The sequence below is a fragment of the Diceros bicornis genome, chromosome 35 (genome assembly GCF_020826845.1).
Source record: "Diceros bicornis minor isolate mBicDic1 chromosome 35, mDicBic1.mat.cur, whole genome shotgun sequence".
NCBI lineage: Eukaryota > Metazoa > Chordata > Mammalia > Perissodactyla > Rhinocerotidae > Diceros > Diceros bicornis.
The window spans coordinates 19,692,214-19,709,256 of NC_080774.1; the positions used below are offsets into that span (position 1 = coordinate 19,692,214).

At 52.6% G+C, this 17,043-nt stretch overlaps 1 protein-coding gene across 4 annotated transcripts in view; it reads left to right on the plus strand.

Annotated features, from left to right (window-relative positions):
* KIAA1671 (KIAA1671 ortholog) overlaps positions 1 to 17,043 on the plus strand; it is a 138,263-nt gene that overhangs the window by 104,780 nt on the left and 16,440 nt on the right. For all 4 annotated transcript variants that reach the window (XM_058531661.1, XM_058531662.1, XM_058531664.1 and 1 more), the window contains 2 exons: positions 13,631 to 13,749; positions 16,632 to 16,893. In XM_058531661.1, coding sequence (XP_058387644.1) covers positions 13,631 to 13,749; positions 16,632 to 16,893 — 381 coding nt within the window. The remainder of the gene's footprint in view (positions 1 to 13,630; positions 13,750 to 16,631; positions 16,894 to 17,043) is intronic.

The following is a 17,043-nucleotide window of genomic DNA, read 5'->3' on the forward strand; positions in this document are numbered from 1 at the left end:
GTTTGCAATCCCTTATCTAGATTCCAAAAAGCTCTCATTTGAGACAAAACTACCCTGTACTGATGTACTGATGTGAGGTTATTAATGGTATTTGTTTGTCCCATATGGCGTGACTATTCATCCATGTTGCTGCAGGAATATTAACACGTTCGCTTGTGGGGTATTGCCTACACCAGTGTTGATCAACTTTTTTCTTTGTTATCGTCCCCCGAAGGGCCTTTTGAAACATCTTTTTTCTTAATTGCTTCCCATGAAATTTTAATGTCATGTATATATTATATATCTGTAGACATACTGTATGTATATCTGGGTTTTATACATTAAAAAATGAGATTTTTTCACCCCCACCCCCAAGAACCAATTTTCACTCCTCTGGGGACAGTACCACTCCTGCAGAGAATGCATGACCTAGACCAATAGTTCTCAACTGGGGGTGACTTTGCCCCCCAGGGGACACTTGGCAATGTCTGAAGAGATTTTTGGTTGTCATGACCGTGGGAGGAGGTTGCTACTGGCGTTGGTGGGCACAGACCAGGGACACTGCTAAACTTCCTGCAGTGCCCAGGACAGCCCCACAACGTGCTGTAGTTCCAAGGTTGGGAAACCCTGCTCCAGACCTGACTCGGGGTGTCTCCCAGTACACAGTGTGTGCACCTGTTGCCTTTCTAAAAATCTGAAAAGTCCCAAGTTTGAAACACACCTGGCCCCTGGGTTTGGGATCGGGGCCAGCGGAGCTGTGACACTCGAACCCACTTCACAGGTTGGTGGGAGGACCCTTGGGGGCTGAGGCAGTAAAAGTGTTGCTCGGCGCCTGGCCCACGACAGGCGCTCACCTGAGGTGAAGCAGAACGCCCGAGTGCCGGGCGCCTCGAGTCCACAGGGCCGGGATGTTGCCCCCACGTTGAGATACAGGCCCTTCGGCAGCTGGACATCCCGGCTGCAGCATTTCAGCAGCCTTCGGGAGCCCCTCACAGTCACTGGGTCTGCCCTCGAGGTCCTGCCAAGTGAGTTCTGGCCCCGAGGATGGCTTCTGCAGCATGCCCGAGAGCCTGCGTGGGCCCCGGCTCCTCCCAGAGGGCTCCGTTTTGTATGTGGGCTCCAACCAAGGTGCCGTGTCTGCCCGAGGAGGTCTCTGGGCTCTGCTGCGGCACCAGGCTTTGCAGCCGGCTGATAAGTCGGCCTTGAGTGTGGCCCGGCCCGTGCGTCCTGTAGCTCACACTGAGGCTTCCAGAGTGCTCTCCCCAACTGGGGACCCGTGAGCCACGTGATGAGCAGACGGGACTCATCTGCCCCAACTTGGGCGCTGTGAAGGGTTGACCAAAGAGATACCACCCACTTAGCATTTTCCAGGGCCTCTGGCTCACCGAGGGCTGGCCTGGGAAGCAGGGGTGGATCTAGCTGTGAGTTGGAACAGGGCATCCTGGGCCCAGGGCAGGGTGCTTGAACAGCCATAGGCTGCGCTGGGCAGCGGAAGGAAGTGGAGGCCTTGGCCCTGTCCCTGGTGATGGAATGTTAGCCCGACTGGTTTTCCTCCTCCGCTGGGCTGGGTCTTCCTCAAGGGAGCCTCCGTGCCGATGAGGGCAGCGAGCTTCCAGGCCCGGCCCCCCCTCCAGGGGACGAGGCGCTCCATTCATGTTCCGTGCTCTCAGCTCTCCCCTTATCTGCAAGGCGGGTCCTACGTCCCCGGGAGGGGCAGGGGGGCTGTTCATTGACAACATAGCAGGCTCTTAATATAGATGACATTTCGCTTCCTCTGCTCCCTGTTCCCCAGCCTGGCCTCTCACTGCATGGCCTTCTTTCTTCTCCCCACCTGTCCCCATAGGATGCACTTTTCAAGGCCTAGGCCGTGTCACATGTCCTCCATGAAGTCCTCTGTCACCTGCCACTCTGGACCCTCTATGCACAGCCCCCTGCCCTGCCCGAGGCCCAGGAGCACCTCGGATAGCTGGGATAGTAAACCTCTGCTATCAGTGGACCCAGGATGACCAGGGGGTCGATTGAGGCAGAGTTTTCTGCCCCTTGCTCTTGGTAAGCTTACCTGTAGTGGATTTGACGTCTTTCCATGTCAGCACTTAGAATTCTGCCTCATTATTGCTAACAACAGTGCCGTATTCCCTTGCAGGGGTAAACCGTGGTTTATGTCTCAGGTGCCCTTATGGAGAGGCAACTGGGTTGTGTTTGCTGTTACCAAGAATGGTGCTGTGAGGAAACCAGGGTATGAGCATCCCTGGGTGTGTGTTTGTGTGTGTGTATAGTTGTGTTTGTGTGTAGTTGTGTTTTGTGTGTGTGTGTGTATTCTCTGTATGTTTTGTGTATGCATGTATTTGTGTGTTTGTGTACATTTGTGTGTATATTTGTGTATATGTATGTGTGTTTTGTATATTTGTGTGTTTGTATTTGTATATATGTGTGTATGTTTTGTATACATGTATTTTGTATATATTTGTGTACATGTGCTTATGTGTGTATGTATTTGTACATATATTTGCATGTGTGTGTGTTGTATATATATCGGTATGTGTAGCTATTGTGTGTGTTTTGTGTATATGTGTGTCTGCATTTGTGTTTCTGCGTTGGTGTGCGTGTCTCTGCTGGATGAATTACCAGAAGCGGGGGTGGCGGAGCAATGCTGTGACACTGGAATGTGCTTACTGCCACCTATGGTGGTGGAGATGGTAGCTGTGGCCGGCTGGGGAGGGGGAGATCCTGGAGGATTCGGGGTCCTCAGCAGTGGAGAGACACACCCAGCCCCCTGCCTTCTCACGGGGTTCACACTTACGTGTCGAGGCCGCCATTCTGTCGCCTGACAAGTCGGGCCCTTGCCTGAAATAAACGTGAGAGAGATGTTTTGACATGTGATGTTTCAAAAAAAGGAAGTCAAATTTGTCTCAGACTGTTTTAAGAATCCCTCCAGGAGGAGCCGAGTCAGGATGGGTGGGAGCAGATTCCATGAAGAGGAGATACTGGAGAACGTGAAAGAATTATGTATTTATAGAGAACTGGACATTTAATTTTTTTAAATTACTAACCACAAATGTTACAAAACACAAAAAGAGGTGGAATAAAAAATCTCTCTCGGTCTCTCCCCCTCCCAGAGACAAGCGTTATGACGGTTTTCCTGTGTCCTCCTCCGATATTCTGTGAATTTTGCAGTATTTGCGGATATATTGTTTCCTCGCAGACAGATGGAGCTCACTCTGCCTGTGGTTTCACCCCTTGCCTTATTCACTTGACAGTGTATCCTGGAGGTCATTCCCCATCCAAACATACACATCTTCCTCATTCCTTCTAACAATTCTTTTTAACAATTAAATAGTATTCCACGTTATGGTTGTTCTACAATTTAAGTTAAATACATTTTTAAAAGCCCCAAATTCTCTTTTCCCTTGGCTCATCTTAACCTTAGAACTATAGACCTATATTAATAGAACTTTAGACATCAGAGGGAAATCGAATTTGTCTGTTTCCGTGCAAAAAGTATCTCAGTACTTCTAGAATGTTCTATGCCCTTCCCCTCCCCCTGCACCAAAGTTCTGGATTATGCTGGGGATTGTCCTCCTTCCTTGGATCAATCTCTTCTATTTTGCACCTTAAAAAGAACCCCCGGGGCTGGCCTGGTGGCGCAGGCGGTTGGGTGTGCGCTCTGCTGCAGCGGCCTGGGGTTTGGATCCCCGGTGCACACTGACACCCCGCTTGGCAAGCCATGCCCTGGCGGCGTCCCATGTAGAGTGGAGGAAGGTGGGCACGGATGTTAGCCCAGGGCCGGTCTTCCTCAGCAAGAACAGAGGAGGATTGGCAGATGTTGGCACAGGGCTGATCTCCTCACAAAAAAAAATAAAAATAGAACCACCCTGGCTGCTCTGCTTTCACTGTTTGTCAGCGCACTGAACATGACATTTTAGAAAAAAGATTTCTTTTAAAAAGTACCAAAAATGAAATTCTAAGGGCATACATAAAAACTAACAGTCCTGCGATATATCAAGAGAGCTTGAGTAAACAGAGCATCATTCACAGACATTAGACAGGGGCAGGGGAACATTTATGGGTTCATTCACTCGTTCATTCGTCCGTCCATACATTATCAGTTGCTCTCCAACCACTGTTTCTGTCTGTTAACTTGGTGCTGGGGTTTGAGGGTGGACAGACCCAGTGCCTGTCCTCAGGGAGCTCCAGTTTGGAGCAGACAGTCAAACAAGCAGTACACACAGCCCAGCACGGTAAGTTCTATGATGGGCTGAGCACAGAGGGCTCTGGGGGTCCCAGGGAGAGACCTAGCCCAGCTGCAGATAGAGGCAATCAGGAGAGGCTTCCTGGAGGAGTTGACGCCTGAGCTGTGTTTTAAGGACACATTCTAAGCAGACCTGGGGCCAGCACTGGCCAGCGGCTGACAGACTGTGCCAAGAAGTCTCCCAGAGGGGCATTTCCTGGGTGGTTACAGCAGGAATTGTTAGAGAGTGGGGTAACAGGCCATAGACTCGGAGACTGACCCCCTGGGTTTGAATCGGGCTTCTCCGCTCACTTGTGAGACCCTGGGCAAGTCGCTTCACCTCTCTGTGCCTTAGTCTTCTCATCTGGAAAGTGGAGTAATAACAGTACCCCGCCTCTTAGGGTTGTTGGGAGGACTCAATGTGGCAGTTTGGCACACAGGAAGGGTCATAGAAGTGGTTGTTGTTGCTACTGTTCACCTGTGAAATGGGGAGATCAGGAATATTTACTATGGAAATTCAGCTAGATGGTCCAGGTAAGGAATTTGATGTGGTCCCAGGCATACAGTTGGTGCTCCTTAAGTGTTCATAGCATGCTTACCGCCTCCTCGCCCACCTCTGACCCCCAGAGCACAGGCCCCACGGTGCTCGCTGGGCTTCTTGAGTCTGGGGGGACCCCGCCTCTGAGGCTGACCGGAGCCTGGGTGCCCAGCCCAGCTGTCGTTTCTATTTATAGCCTCAGAGACTGTCGGGAGAGCCAGGAAGGCCTCACTCCGGAGCCTTGTCGGGCACTCCCAGCCGAAACCAAACACGCCTCCTGAGGACCAGCTGCAAATGTGTGTCCCTGTCACTTTGGGTGACGCACTTGCCTCCTGGAGACAGCGTGTCTGCCAGAGCCGTCCTTTTGCAGCCTGCGCACCCTGGTGGATGGCTCAGGCCTGGAGGGCGACAGTTCTGCTGGGCAGAGCTGGGGTCCAGTTCATTTCGTGATGGGGGGTAGCTGACCAGTGTCCGGGTCGAGGGAGATGCTCAGGGCTCTGGTCCAGGCAGCCCCTTTGCTCTCAGCTGCATGCTGGGCCTGTTAGGCCTCCTTAGGGCCTGATAGGACATTGTGAGAGTGTTTGTTAAAATGATGCGTTTTGGGAACTAACCAGCGGACATCATCATCGTCATCAGATCAACTGCCTCTATTCAGCACTTGCCGTGTGCCGGTGAATGCAGGCTCTCACCAGACGTTCCACAGAATCCTCCCAACACCACTAAGCATCCTCTCCATCCCCGTTTTACAGATGGGAAAATCACGGTTTTGAGAGCTTCCGGCACAGCTAGCAAAAGGCAGAACTGGCTTTGCCCCGGTCCGCCCAGTCTTAGAACCTGTCCCACCTCTGACTCGTGAGGGCCTTGGGGTAGGTTAATTTTGCATCTGCAACCTAAAAGTTTGTGGTTTCGGTCGCTAATCACTGGGGACTGTTAGCTTATCCATAGGGTGTTGGTAAAAACTGACTTCATTCAAGCCTCAAAGTGTGGACAGCGTCGTTTCACCATCAGTTAGGTGGGCGAACCCGTCAGGGTGTGAACAGTCGTGTCACAGTCGCGCTCGTGTCTAAGGGGAATGAACCAGACCCTCCTCACTGGGAACGGCAGACAGTTCACACAGGCAGGCGTGGTGGGCACCGGACATCAGCCAGCAGGCAGAGGTTGGCTGTCAGGCTGCAGCGGGCCACCGAGACCTTCCATCCCTGGCCGCTGACTCACTGAGAGGGGAAACTGAGGCTCAGAGAGGGGGAAGGCCTTGCTGGAAGTCATCCAGAAATGGAGCTGGAGCTGGGACTGGCACCTGTGCTCACGACGGGTCAGGGGATGGAGTCCGGGGACAGGTGTGTTCCTGTGGGCGGAGCCACAGCACGGCAGGCCAGGGGGGCCCGTCCAGCCCCCTCCTTCTGAGGCCCGGGCACACCTCCTGCTCTCTCTCTCTGTCACTCTCGCGCCGTGCGTCTCTCTCTCTGTGTTTCCCAGTTGTGGTCGTGTTCTCTCCGTTTCTGTCTCTGTTCTGGCTGCTTCTCTCTCTGCCTCCATCTGCCTCCATCTGTCTCTCTGTCTGTCCGTCACCCTCCCCCACCCTAAGCTTGCCACCAACCTCAGAGATGACCTCCAGACCTTCCTGCCCCACCGAGCGATGCCCACGGCGTGTCCTGAGTAGATGCCAGCCAGGTGACCAGCACTCACACCCTGAGCTGTGCCCCCATCCATTTCCCCATCTGTAAAATGGTCATTGAGGACCCAGCAGAGCTCTCCGTGTCAAGCAGGAGCCAGGAGAGTGTAGCGGCTTTGGGGACCTCAGGCCTGGACATGAGGCAAACCCAGCTCCACTACTTTCTAACTGTGTGATCTTGGGCATGTCAGCTCACCTCTCTGGGCCTCAGTCTCCTCCCCTGTAAAATGGGTCCACGATGGTTCCTACTGCATAGAGTTGTTAAGAGCGTTAAATGGCAAAGTGAATGGTGCATCGTCAATGTGCAATAGTGTTAGCCTTCAATATTATTGTGGCTATTACTGCTCAGCCATGTGCAGGTCTGACCCAGACATAGGATGGGAAGGTGCAGCAGGCCCTCAGGGGCACTGAGACAGGGCAAGTGTCACCCATGCCAGCCTGGGACCAGTGACCACACAGCTCCCTGCGCGGCTGGGAGTGTAGGGTTGCAGAGGGGGATGGGCACACGTCTTGAGTTGCTCGGAACTGCTCTGTCAGCTGGGGGCCACCCAGCCTGCCCTGACTCAAGGCTCTTTCTTAGGAGGATATGTCAAACACCCCAAAATACATGCAGGCGTCATGTTTCCTCCTTTCCCCGCCCCCTCGCTCACTACATTCCCTTTTCTGGTTAAGAAGCTCATACCTACTCGCAACAAAGTTATTTTCAAAAACATATTCCTCCAACAAATATTTATTCAACAACTACTGTAGGCCGGGCATTGTCATTAGTGCTGGGGTACAGCAGTGGACGGAACGGCCGACGGTCTAAAGGGTATAGATCAGAGATCAGCAAACAGCTGCCTGTGGGCCAGGTCGCCAGCCACCTGTTTGTGAATAAAGTCTTATTGGAACATGGCCACGCACTCTCACTTACACACTGTCTGTGCCCCTTTCGTGTAACAGTGGCAGAGTGGGGCAGTTGGGACAGAGACTGTATGGCCCACAAAGCCAGAATATTTACTATCTGGCCCTTTACAGAAAAAGTTTGCTGGGCTGTGATATAGATTAGCAAATAAAGAACCCCCGTCTGATTTGTTCTTAATTCATGATGTGTACAATATGATAGGATTGGAAATATGGACATCAAACCTTTAATTGTATCATCTGATTATATTGGGATATAAAATTACCAGTGTGGACACTAAGTTAAATCATCATCAATAATAAAAAGACAGCCTCTTGTCTCCCCACAGACAGCACCGCTGTTAACAGTTTGCTGTGGAACCTCCCAGAAGTTTTCCTTTGCTTATACTCACATACATTTATGTGTTTGTTTTTATAAAACTGGTATCATAACACACATGCTGTTTTGTTACCTTTTTTTTTTTTTTTGATTTTCTGGTAGAAGACATCTTTCTGTGACAGTAAATATTCTTTCTGAACATCATTTTCCTTGGCTGTGTTTACTCCGTTGTGTGGATACCCCGTATTATATGTCACCAGTCCCCATCTTACTGGACATTTAGGTCATTGCCAATATTTTGCAATGCTTTTTCTAGTATTTTGCGATATTTGCTATCCTGCAGGGAATGTCCGTGTTCATGGATCTTGGCGAGCGTGTCTAATGATTTTCTTGAGATAAACTTCTGGAACTAAATTGCTGAGTGGAGGGTATACACGTTTTAAATTTCAGGATACATGTTACGGCTTGTTTAAACACAGCCCTTAAGGGCGTCTGTTGGCCTGGTCTCCCCAGCCTGGGTGTCACAGAGCTGTCCCTTGTAGGCCCTGAGCTGAGGCCGTCGTGTTTGCCTGCAAGACAAGGGCCCGGGGTGTTCACCCCTCACTGGCTGGTCCCAGCAAGTGGTTTTTAAACCCGCGAAGCTCTTGAGGCTTTTAGAGCATTCTAATGTGCATTTCCTCATCAGAGCCTCTGGAAGCATCCTGAGAAAGGTGGGAGCAGGGGGATGTTGGAGGTGGGTGGAGGGCTGAGATAGGAGCCCAGAAACCTGGGTTCCGGTCCCTCCAGGGCTGCCTCTTACTCATCGTAGGAACTAAGAGCCGCACAGCAATTCCTGTCTCTGCGCCTCAGTTTCTCATCTGAAAAGGGCCAACGGAATGGACCCGAGGGTCCTTGTGGACCTCAGTGATAAAATCTGATGATCCTCGTCTGACCAAGGACAGCTGAACTATTGGGGATGGTTGATATCCATCAGGCGTGGGTGTCAGGCCGGCTCGTGACCCAAATGGACGACTAACTCGGACGTGCATGTTCCTCAGACGACGCCTCTTCTTTGGTCCGTTGTGTATTTCCAGACTACCTTGTAGATGTCTGTGCCCGCAGACAGCGAGGGTTTTTATAGCAGCCTGTAGGCAAAACTGAATCGGAAGACCATCCCACCTTATAAAATATCTGACTAATAAAATATCACCTAATAAAAAATCTGACTTGTAGAAAGTTTGTAGAAGAGTTTCGGGCTCTTTTTTTGGTTCACCTTGAGGCCTCGTAGCCCTGGGAGTGAAGCTCGAGGCTTGCTGATTTGAAGTGCTGCCAGGGTCTGCTGGAGCAATGAGACGTGAATAATTTGCTGTGTGCACAAGGTTACCAAGATACTAACTGGAGAGAGCGCTGGTAAACAGCTTGCTTTCTTAAGCCTCATTTTCAAGATGAATTCCCTTAGATAACCCTAACCCCTGAATTACTCCAAATTTGGGGGTCTGTGTTAAAGCGTAGGGACTGAGATGGCTTTCGAGCAAATACTCAACATCTGCTTTGTCTGGCCACTGAGGCACAGAGAGGTTAAGTAACTTGCCCAATGTCACACAGCTACTGTGTGATGGAGCCTAGATTTAAATCCAGACATTCTGGCTCCAGAAACAGTACTGGTCCAGGGGAGGCTGAAAAGAAACAGGTCAGTTGTAATCATTACACTGTGGGAAGTTCTACAGCAGTGCTCTCTGCTAGAAACGTTCTGCAATGATGGAAATGTTCTGTATCTGTGCTGTTCAATGGGTAGCCACATCTGGCTGTGGAGCCCTTGAAATGTGTCTGGTGCCACTGAGGAACTGGATTCTTCGTATTTTTAAATTTTAATTAATTTAAATTAAACTGAAATGGCCACATCTAGCTAGCGGCTATCATATTGGATAGCAAGATATAGAGACTTGAAGTCTAGGGGATGGTGGTTGCTGGAGAGCTCCTGAGCCAGTCGTGGAGGTGGGGGGAGGGGGTAGTTCAGGGAAGGCTTCCTGGAAGAAGAGCCATCAAAGTTGAAATCTGGATGTGGGCCAGGAGGTGGTGGCTTCTCTAGCAGGTCTGGAGGGGAGGGAGAGTGGACTGAGGAATGTGAGGGGGGAAAGCTGGCTGGAGCAGCCAGAGGGGGGCCTGGGAGGGACTGGGGAGGCGGGAGGGGCCGGGACGGTGGGAAAGGAGCCGCACTCATGTAGGGCCCACAAGCCATCCTTAAGGTGTTTGGCCTTGACCCAGAGGGACATGGGGAGCTATTGAAGGTTTCTGAGCAGGGACCCTGAAGGCTTAGATTTTGGTTTTGGAAACTGTAATGGGAAGAAAATCTATGGGAGGGGGCCAGAGGTGAGGGAGGCAAGGAGACCCTGGAGCTGGCGGAGGCTGGACGGAATGTTCCGGAAGGAGACTTTGAAGGACTTGGGGATGGATAGGTTGATTCGACACGGGGCTGAGAGTGGCAGAGGAGTCAGGATCCTGCGTCTGGCGTTAGTGGTGGAGGGAGAGGATTTCCATTCCTGCTGGTGGGATTCCAGACCCCTGAGGGCCACAGACGGGCATGGGTGGAGGCCGATGTATTGTTGCCGAGCACCGTTTACGCCCCCTAGAGCCCTCCGAAGGAGGTCAGGAAGCCGTTCCCCTGCCTCCTGCCCTGATCCCACCCCCGGCCTCCCCCACGGAGCCTGCCCTTCTGGCTTCCAGAGGCCCCACCTGCCCGTCCCTTCCTCCCTCGCTGGGAGAGATCCCTGAGAGACCTGAGAGCACCGAGAGATCCCTGAGAGACCTGAGAGCACCGAGAGATCCCTGAGAGACCTGAGAGCACCGAGAGATCCCTGAGAGACCTGAGAGCACCGAGAGATCCTTGCCTCTCGGGGCGTTGAGGACCTGAGAAGAATCACGCTTTGCCGAGGGCCCCCCCCGCCTGACCCTGGGGAGGCCGTGACAGTGTGCCGATGACGGCGGCTCTCGTCTCCTGGGCTTCATGCTTTCCGGAGAATACCTCCTTGAAGCCTTGAAAGAAGCCTTGTTTTTCCAAAGAGGAAACTGAGGCTTGATGGGTGAGCCTCTTGGCCGGGCCACGCAGCTGGGGTGGAGCCGAGACAGCAAGCCCCCCGAGGTGTAGACTGTCCCTGGGCGGTCACCCCGCTGCCTTCCGCAGAGCTTAGCACAGCCAGGGCACAGGCCCGGCATCCAGCTTGCCGCTGTCTGCAGACTGCTCTGGACAGTGGTGTCGGGCTCTGGCCTCTGGGTCTGACCACGCAGGGGTTAAGTTAGGCTGATTCTGTGACGTCTTTGAAAACGCTAAGCAGCTGGGAGCACGCTCAGATGCCCACTTCTAGTCCTGGCCCAGGGAGAATTCTGTTGAGGGTGCCAGGCATCTGAGAATGTCAGGTGATCTTTCAACGGAAAAGCATCCAAGTTTCCCCCCGTGGGACTGACTTCATCCTTGACGTGCTAACAGCCACCCCCACGTGCTGCCCGTGGGCTTGGAGATCGGGCTCACTGTCCCCAGGTTGGCTTGCTCTTCAGGAGCCAGAGCCTTACAAATATGCTACCCCCCAACCTGGTGATTCTATACTAGGGCTTTCTCCTGGGGGAATGATCACAGAGATGTGTCACTTTAGCCTCAAGGATGTTCGTCATCTTGTTGACTGTAGCAGTGAAAAATAATCAGAAACCTAAATGCCCAGCACTTGGGGATTGTTGAGTGAACGATGCTGCATCCATCCAGTGGACTGTTCTTCAGCCATTAAAGATGATGATGCAGATGAATTGGCCGGGGGAAATTCTGGACAGGACTATGCCAGGATATTGTCACTGGGTGATGGATTGTTTTAAAATGTTATTCCTTGTGCTTTTCTATCATTTCTAAATGTTTTACAACAAGCGTGTATTATTTTGGTAACTAGAAGAAGAAAAGGGATCTGCCGACAGTAGCCTTGGGGTTGCTTGGACAGTGGTTGTTATGAGGGTCTACAGGTGTGGCCGTTTACCAGAGGGGACCGAGAGGTTTGTTCTGAATTCCCGTCCTTGCATACACTTTGCCTACAGCACCCCCTTGAACATCGTGGGTTTATGCAAGTGTCCCCAAGAGGTGAGAGAAAGACTGGGGCAGGAGGTGGGCATTGATGGGGCATTTCCTGAGGGCCGGGCCCTGTACTAGAAGCTGCCATGTGAGTCCTCTCATTGGCATCCATGTCCTTGGGGGGACCACCGTTCCTCGCTGAATCCTGTCACTTCTCTGTGCCCCAGAGAGGGAGGCAAAGGCCCTGAGGTCACACAGCGAAGCTCTTCCCCAGGCACTTGCTCGTTCTGCTGGACCATATATGCTAGCTCTGCTAAGGATGCTTCCATAGAAGCTGTGAAGAGGCATGCTCCCCATGCCTGGGAGGAAAAGGAACTGCTGAGGGTCACCCACCTCCACTAAGCACCTACTGGGCACCAGGCAGGCTCTGCGTGGGGAACAAAGATGATGGAGTGTCCAACCCTGAAGGGTGCATCAGCTGAGTTACAGAATCTCAGGGGCTGCACCTGTGTTGTGACCCCCCACCCTTGGTTCCCCAGTGCCTGGCACATAGTAGGTCCTCAGTAAATATCTGTTGAGTAAATAACTTCTATGGCAGACCTTACCTGGTACGACGATGAGTCCAGAGCAGGCAGAAAAGTTCAGAAGGAGAGACCACTGTGGGTTGCAATGGCTTGAGTGGGGAGGATGGATAGGAAGAGGGAACAGCCCAAGCCAAGCCACAGAGGCCAAGATGTGAGGACCGTGTGAGGTGCAGTGACTATGTCAGGGAGAGTGGGATGGAGGGTTGTTTGGGGCAGGGGTGGAAGATGGGACCAGACACGAAATTTGGCTCCATCACAAGGGGTGTTGGATTTCAGCAGGAGGACAGTAGGGAGCGTGGGAGGTTTTTGAGCAGGAGATGAATGCTCTGAAGCACATTCAGCAGAATATGCCTCCTGACCTCCAATGGAGCATGAGGGGTGAAGATGCTCCCTGTTGGTCTTTCTGGAATTGGGGCAAGGCTGCTCTCACCCCCGTCTTCCATATTCCTCATCCACTGGCCCCCGGTCATCAGAAGATGGTGACTAGGAGCCTCCTTCACAGCTCAGAAGCCAAGGCCATTTGAATCGTGCCGGTGGCCGGCCACAGGGTTGGAGTTTCGGTTTTGCCTTGAGTGCTCCAGCTTCTCCCGAGAGGACACGTTAGGGAAGCCAGCTGTTCAGTTGCTTAGTGGGGATCTGTGGGCTGCCCCCCGTGGGCCAGGCACTGGGCTCAGCCCTGTGGCCAGTTCTGTGGTGCCTGGTGCCCAGCCGAGGGCAGAGACCGGTAACCAAGCAGGTAGTGACAGAACCGAGGGATCCAGGCTGCGTGGCTCGTGTTCCAGGTTTGAGTTCCACTTTGCATTTACTGGTTATTTTATTTGGGGTGTGACAGTTCACCTCCCTCAGCCTCAGTGTTCGCATCTGTAAAACGGGATTGTAGTGAGCCCCGCCTCACAGGATGGCCGTGGGACTGCAGTTCAGCCAGGTGATTGGTAAACAGCTTGGTCCACACAGGGCACAATGCTCCACAGGTGCTGTGCTGGATGCTGCTGATGGGGAAGCACGGCGGTGGGGGACCTGGGTTGGGGGAGCCACGGGGTGCCCTAAACCGGACTGAGTCCTGGGAGCACTGAAAATGGAGAGAAGTTCGGCTGGGCTGCAGGGTGAGGTGGAGAGAGGGGCTCTGCGGAGGGCAGGGGGTCACCCAGCAGGACCCCGCGTGCCGGAGAGGGTGACTCCTTCATCCCAGTTTGCCCGGCTTTAGCCCTGACGTCCTGGGCAAGCCCGGACGGTTGGTCACCCTAGTGCCCAGCAAGACGTTGGGACCCACCTCTGAGAGCATTAGGGCGCTGGGGTGATGTGACACGATTTGTGTCAGCCCTGACCGGAGTTCCGAGCATTTCCCCAGATAGAAACCTCTCGTCCGGTCTGTCCTCACAGGACCAGCTGAAGCAGTGTTTCTCCAGGCGGCCGCCCGAGCCCAGGGACACCGACACCCTCGTGCAGGAGGCCGACAGCCAGTACGGGACGTGGACGGACCCGCGCCAGAGCGGGGAGAGGTAGGGTGCGGGCTCCTTGCTGTGCGCTGGGGCGTCTGGGTGGGGGTCAGTGTGGCCGCCCGCGTCCTGGTTTCTGGATTACTGGGACCAGATTTGTCTGTAGTTGTAGAGTAAACCATTCTTATTATGAAAAAAGAAATTTAGAAAGCATAAAGCAAATGATATATGAAATGTCCAGAATAGGCAAATCCAGAGAGACAGAAAGCAGATTAGTGGTTGTGGGGCTGGGGGGAGGGGGAACAGGGAGTGACTGCTTTTGGGGTGATGAGGATGTTCTAGACCTGCCTAGTGCCGATGGTTGCACAACATTGTGAATGTTCTAAATGTCACTAATGGTAAATTTTATGTGTATTTTACCACAATAAAAAAAATTAACAAGAAGATGAAAACCCCCTGTAATTCCAGCACACAGATAGAACCTTCATTAATGGTTTTTATTGTATGTCTTTCTAGACTTGTTTCAATATCTGTGTGTGTGTGTGTTTATAGATATAGGAACATGTTAATCACATTGCTTTATAAGCTATGTCTGCATTTAATGTCAGGTATATTTTCCAGATGTTACGGTCCTCCTCCACAGACGTGGAATCATGCTTATGAAAACAGCCCAGGGTTACTGAGCATACGCACCAAGCCCTGTGGTGAGCACTTAAGTGTGTTAACGTTTAATCCTGTTAGCCCATCTTGCAGAGGCGGAGACTGAGGCACCCCACTCATGGGTTGTTGGGAGGGTAACCCATGCAGCAATTAGCATAGTTCCTGACACAGAGTAGGAGCTTTATACATTGCACCTGTTAATTGTTTTAAAAATGCAAGTTTTCTCTCCCCCTTGGGCGGGACCGAGCACAGTAGTGGCTTCGTGGACGCCCGGGGTGCACCTGCCGTGTTCCCAGCTCCCGCCTTCCCTAGCCGAGGGCTTGCGGGGTCGCGTGGTCAGAGAGACCCGGGTCGAACCTGGCGTGGCCACTTGCCAGCTGTCACTGTGTGACTCAGTTTCCTCATCTGTGGGTTTTATGCCCAGGGATGTGGTGTGACTACCCGTGAAGGCTTTCCCCCCTAACCTGTGAAATGGGTTTAGTTAGGGAGCTTACTTAAATTTCCCCAGAACCCTGCGAGAGCTCTGCCCTGCAGTTCTGGAAGCCTGGGTCTCCGTCTTGCCCATCTTGCTGTGTGACCCTGGGAGGCCGGTCCTCCAGCCTCTGTTCCCCCAGCTCCTACAGGGAGCCTGTGATAGTGGCCGCTGGGACCTGGGATCTCCCCGTGGGTGGGCGCCCCCTGCTGTCACCCAGAGGCACTGCAGCGCTCCTCCCAGGATGATCCAGGAGCCGCTGTGCTCCCAGCCCTGGGCAGCGGCGCCCTCTGCTGCCTCTTTGGTGGTATTTCCCTCATTTTTTGTGGATTTGACTCAATCCCACCCCACACCCCGATATCCTGCTTGTTCCAAGTAATACAATCATCCCAGAGCTGACAAAAAAGCATGGCTGTGCTCCCGCAGTGGAAGGAACACAGTTTCTGCTCAAGGGTGCAGCTCGGGGGTCCTTCAGGGCAGACCGTCCTATCAGGGAGGTGGTGTCTGGCCTGCCCACCTGCCCCTCCTCAGGGTAAGGCTTCCCGTGCTCTTGACTTTGGTATTTATTTATTTATTTACTTACTTGCTTACTTTGTTTATTTGTTTATTTTTGTTTTCGTGAGGAAGACTGGCCCTGAGCTAACATCCGTGCCCATCTTCCTCCACTTTATATGGGACGCTGCCACAGCATGGTGTGACAAGTGGTGCGTCGGTGCGCTCCCAGGATCTGAACCCGGGCCGCCAGCAGTGGAGCGCGTGCACTTAACCGCTATGGCACGGGGCCAGCCCCGGTATTTTTTTTAATAAGGAAGGGGAGCCTTTTTCATTGAATGGCTTGGTTTATTTATAAACTTTCTATCTTATGTGGTTCCCATTATCCACGCAGTGCTTGAACGCATTGTCATGGGGAGAAATTCCAGAAGTAGCAGAGGGTCGAGGACTTGGATTCTGGGGTCAGTTCTGCCCCCGTGGAGCTACTTCCCATCTCTGCCTCGGTTTCCTCATCTTTAGTGAGGTTAATATTTAATTTCCTGAGGTTGATCCTATCTCCTAGGATAGTGGAGGTTATAGGATTATAGGGTAAACTTCATAGGATTGTGGAGAGGATTAAATAACACAGTTTTTATAGCATAGTAAGTACTCAGAAAATCTTTATTGAATGAGTGAATGAATAAATGAAACAGCGCAGAAGATTCCCCTGCCTCCCGCTTTTCTGAGTGTGACTGCTGGTAATTATTTGATGGACATCAGCGCCGTCCAACAGGAATACAACTCAAGCTGCACGTGCGAGATGTGTGTAATTTAAAATGTCCTGGCAGCCACATCAAAGAGAAAGAAACAGATGAAGTTAATCTAACAATTTAATTTAAATAGCAATATTTTATTGAACACAATAGATCCGAAATATGATCGCTTCAATGTATAACCAGTGTACAGAGTTATTAAGGAGAGGTTTTACCTGCTTTTTTCACCCAAAGTGCTGGGAGTCCAGTAAGCGCTGTAACTCGCAGCTCTCACTTGCCACGTTGCGAGGGCCCAATAGCCATGTGTGACCAGCGGCGCCCGTGTTGGACAGCGCGGGATGAGAGAGTCTGGAAGGGAACAGGAGTGGCTCCGCCCCTTCCGCACCTGTCCAGGTGTTGTGGATGCACCATGATGGCACCTGGCTGTGCCCAAGAGGTTATCCTCCTGGGATGCTCTCTTGTCTCCTGGTGTGTAAAACTCACCCTGCTCTCTGCCGCCGCCTCTACTTGGAATTCAGGTCTCTGAAACGGCCCGCCCGACCGTGTCTCCCCTCCTTCCTTTCTCGTAGCTTGGCCCCCGAGTCCCCGTCCCCGTCCCCGGACAGCAGTGCCGCGTCAGCATGGAAACAGCCCCCCAGCAGCCGCTTGTCCTCACTGTCCTCCCAGACGGAGGCCACCTCGGCCGGGGACCAGCACGACTGCTCCAGAGACCGGCGCAGCACCAGCGCGGACCGCTCCAGCACTGACCTGGAGTCCACCGACGGGACGGACGGGCCACCCCCACCGGACGCCTGCCCTGCCAAGAGAGCGGACGACTTCTCCTTCATCGATGTAAGTCGATCACTAGGAGCGTGTTGTGCAAACAGTCTTTTCTTCTTAAAGGGACACTCTAGCATCTCCCGGTGAATGGCCCCTCTCAGGGGTAGTATCTGTGTGCCAGGGACCCTTGTGGTGGGTGCAGAGGGCACAGTTTGAGACGGG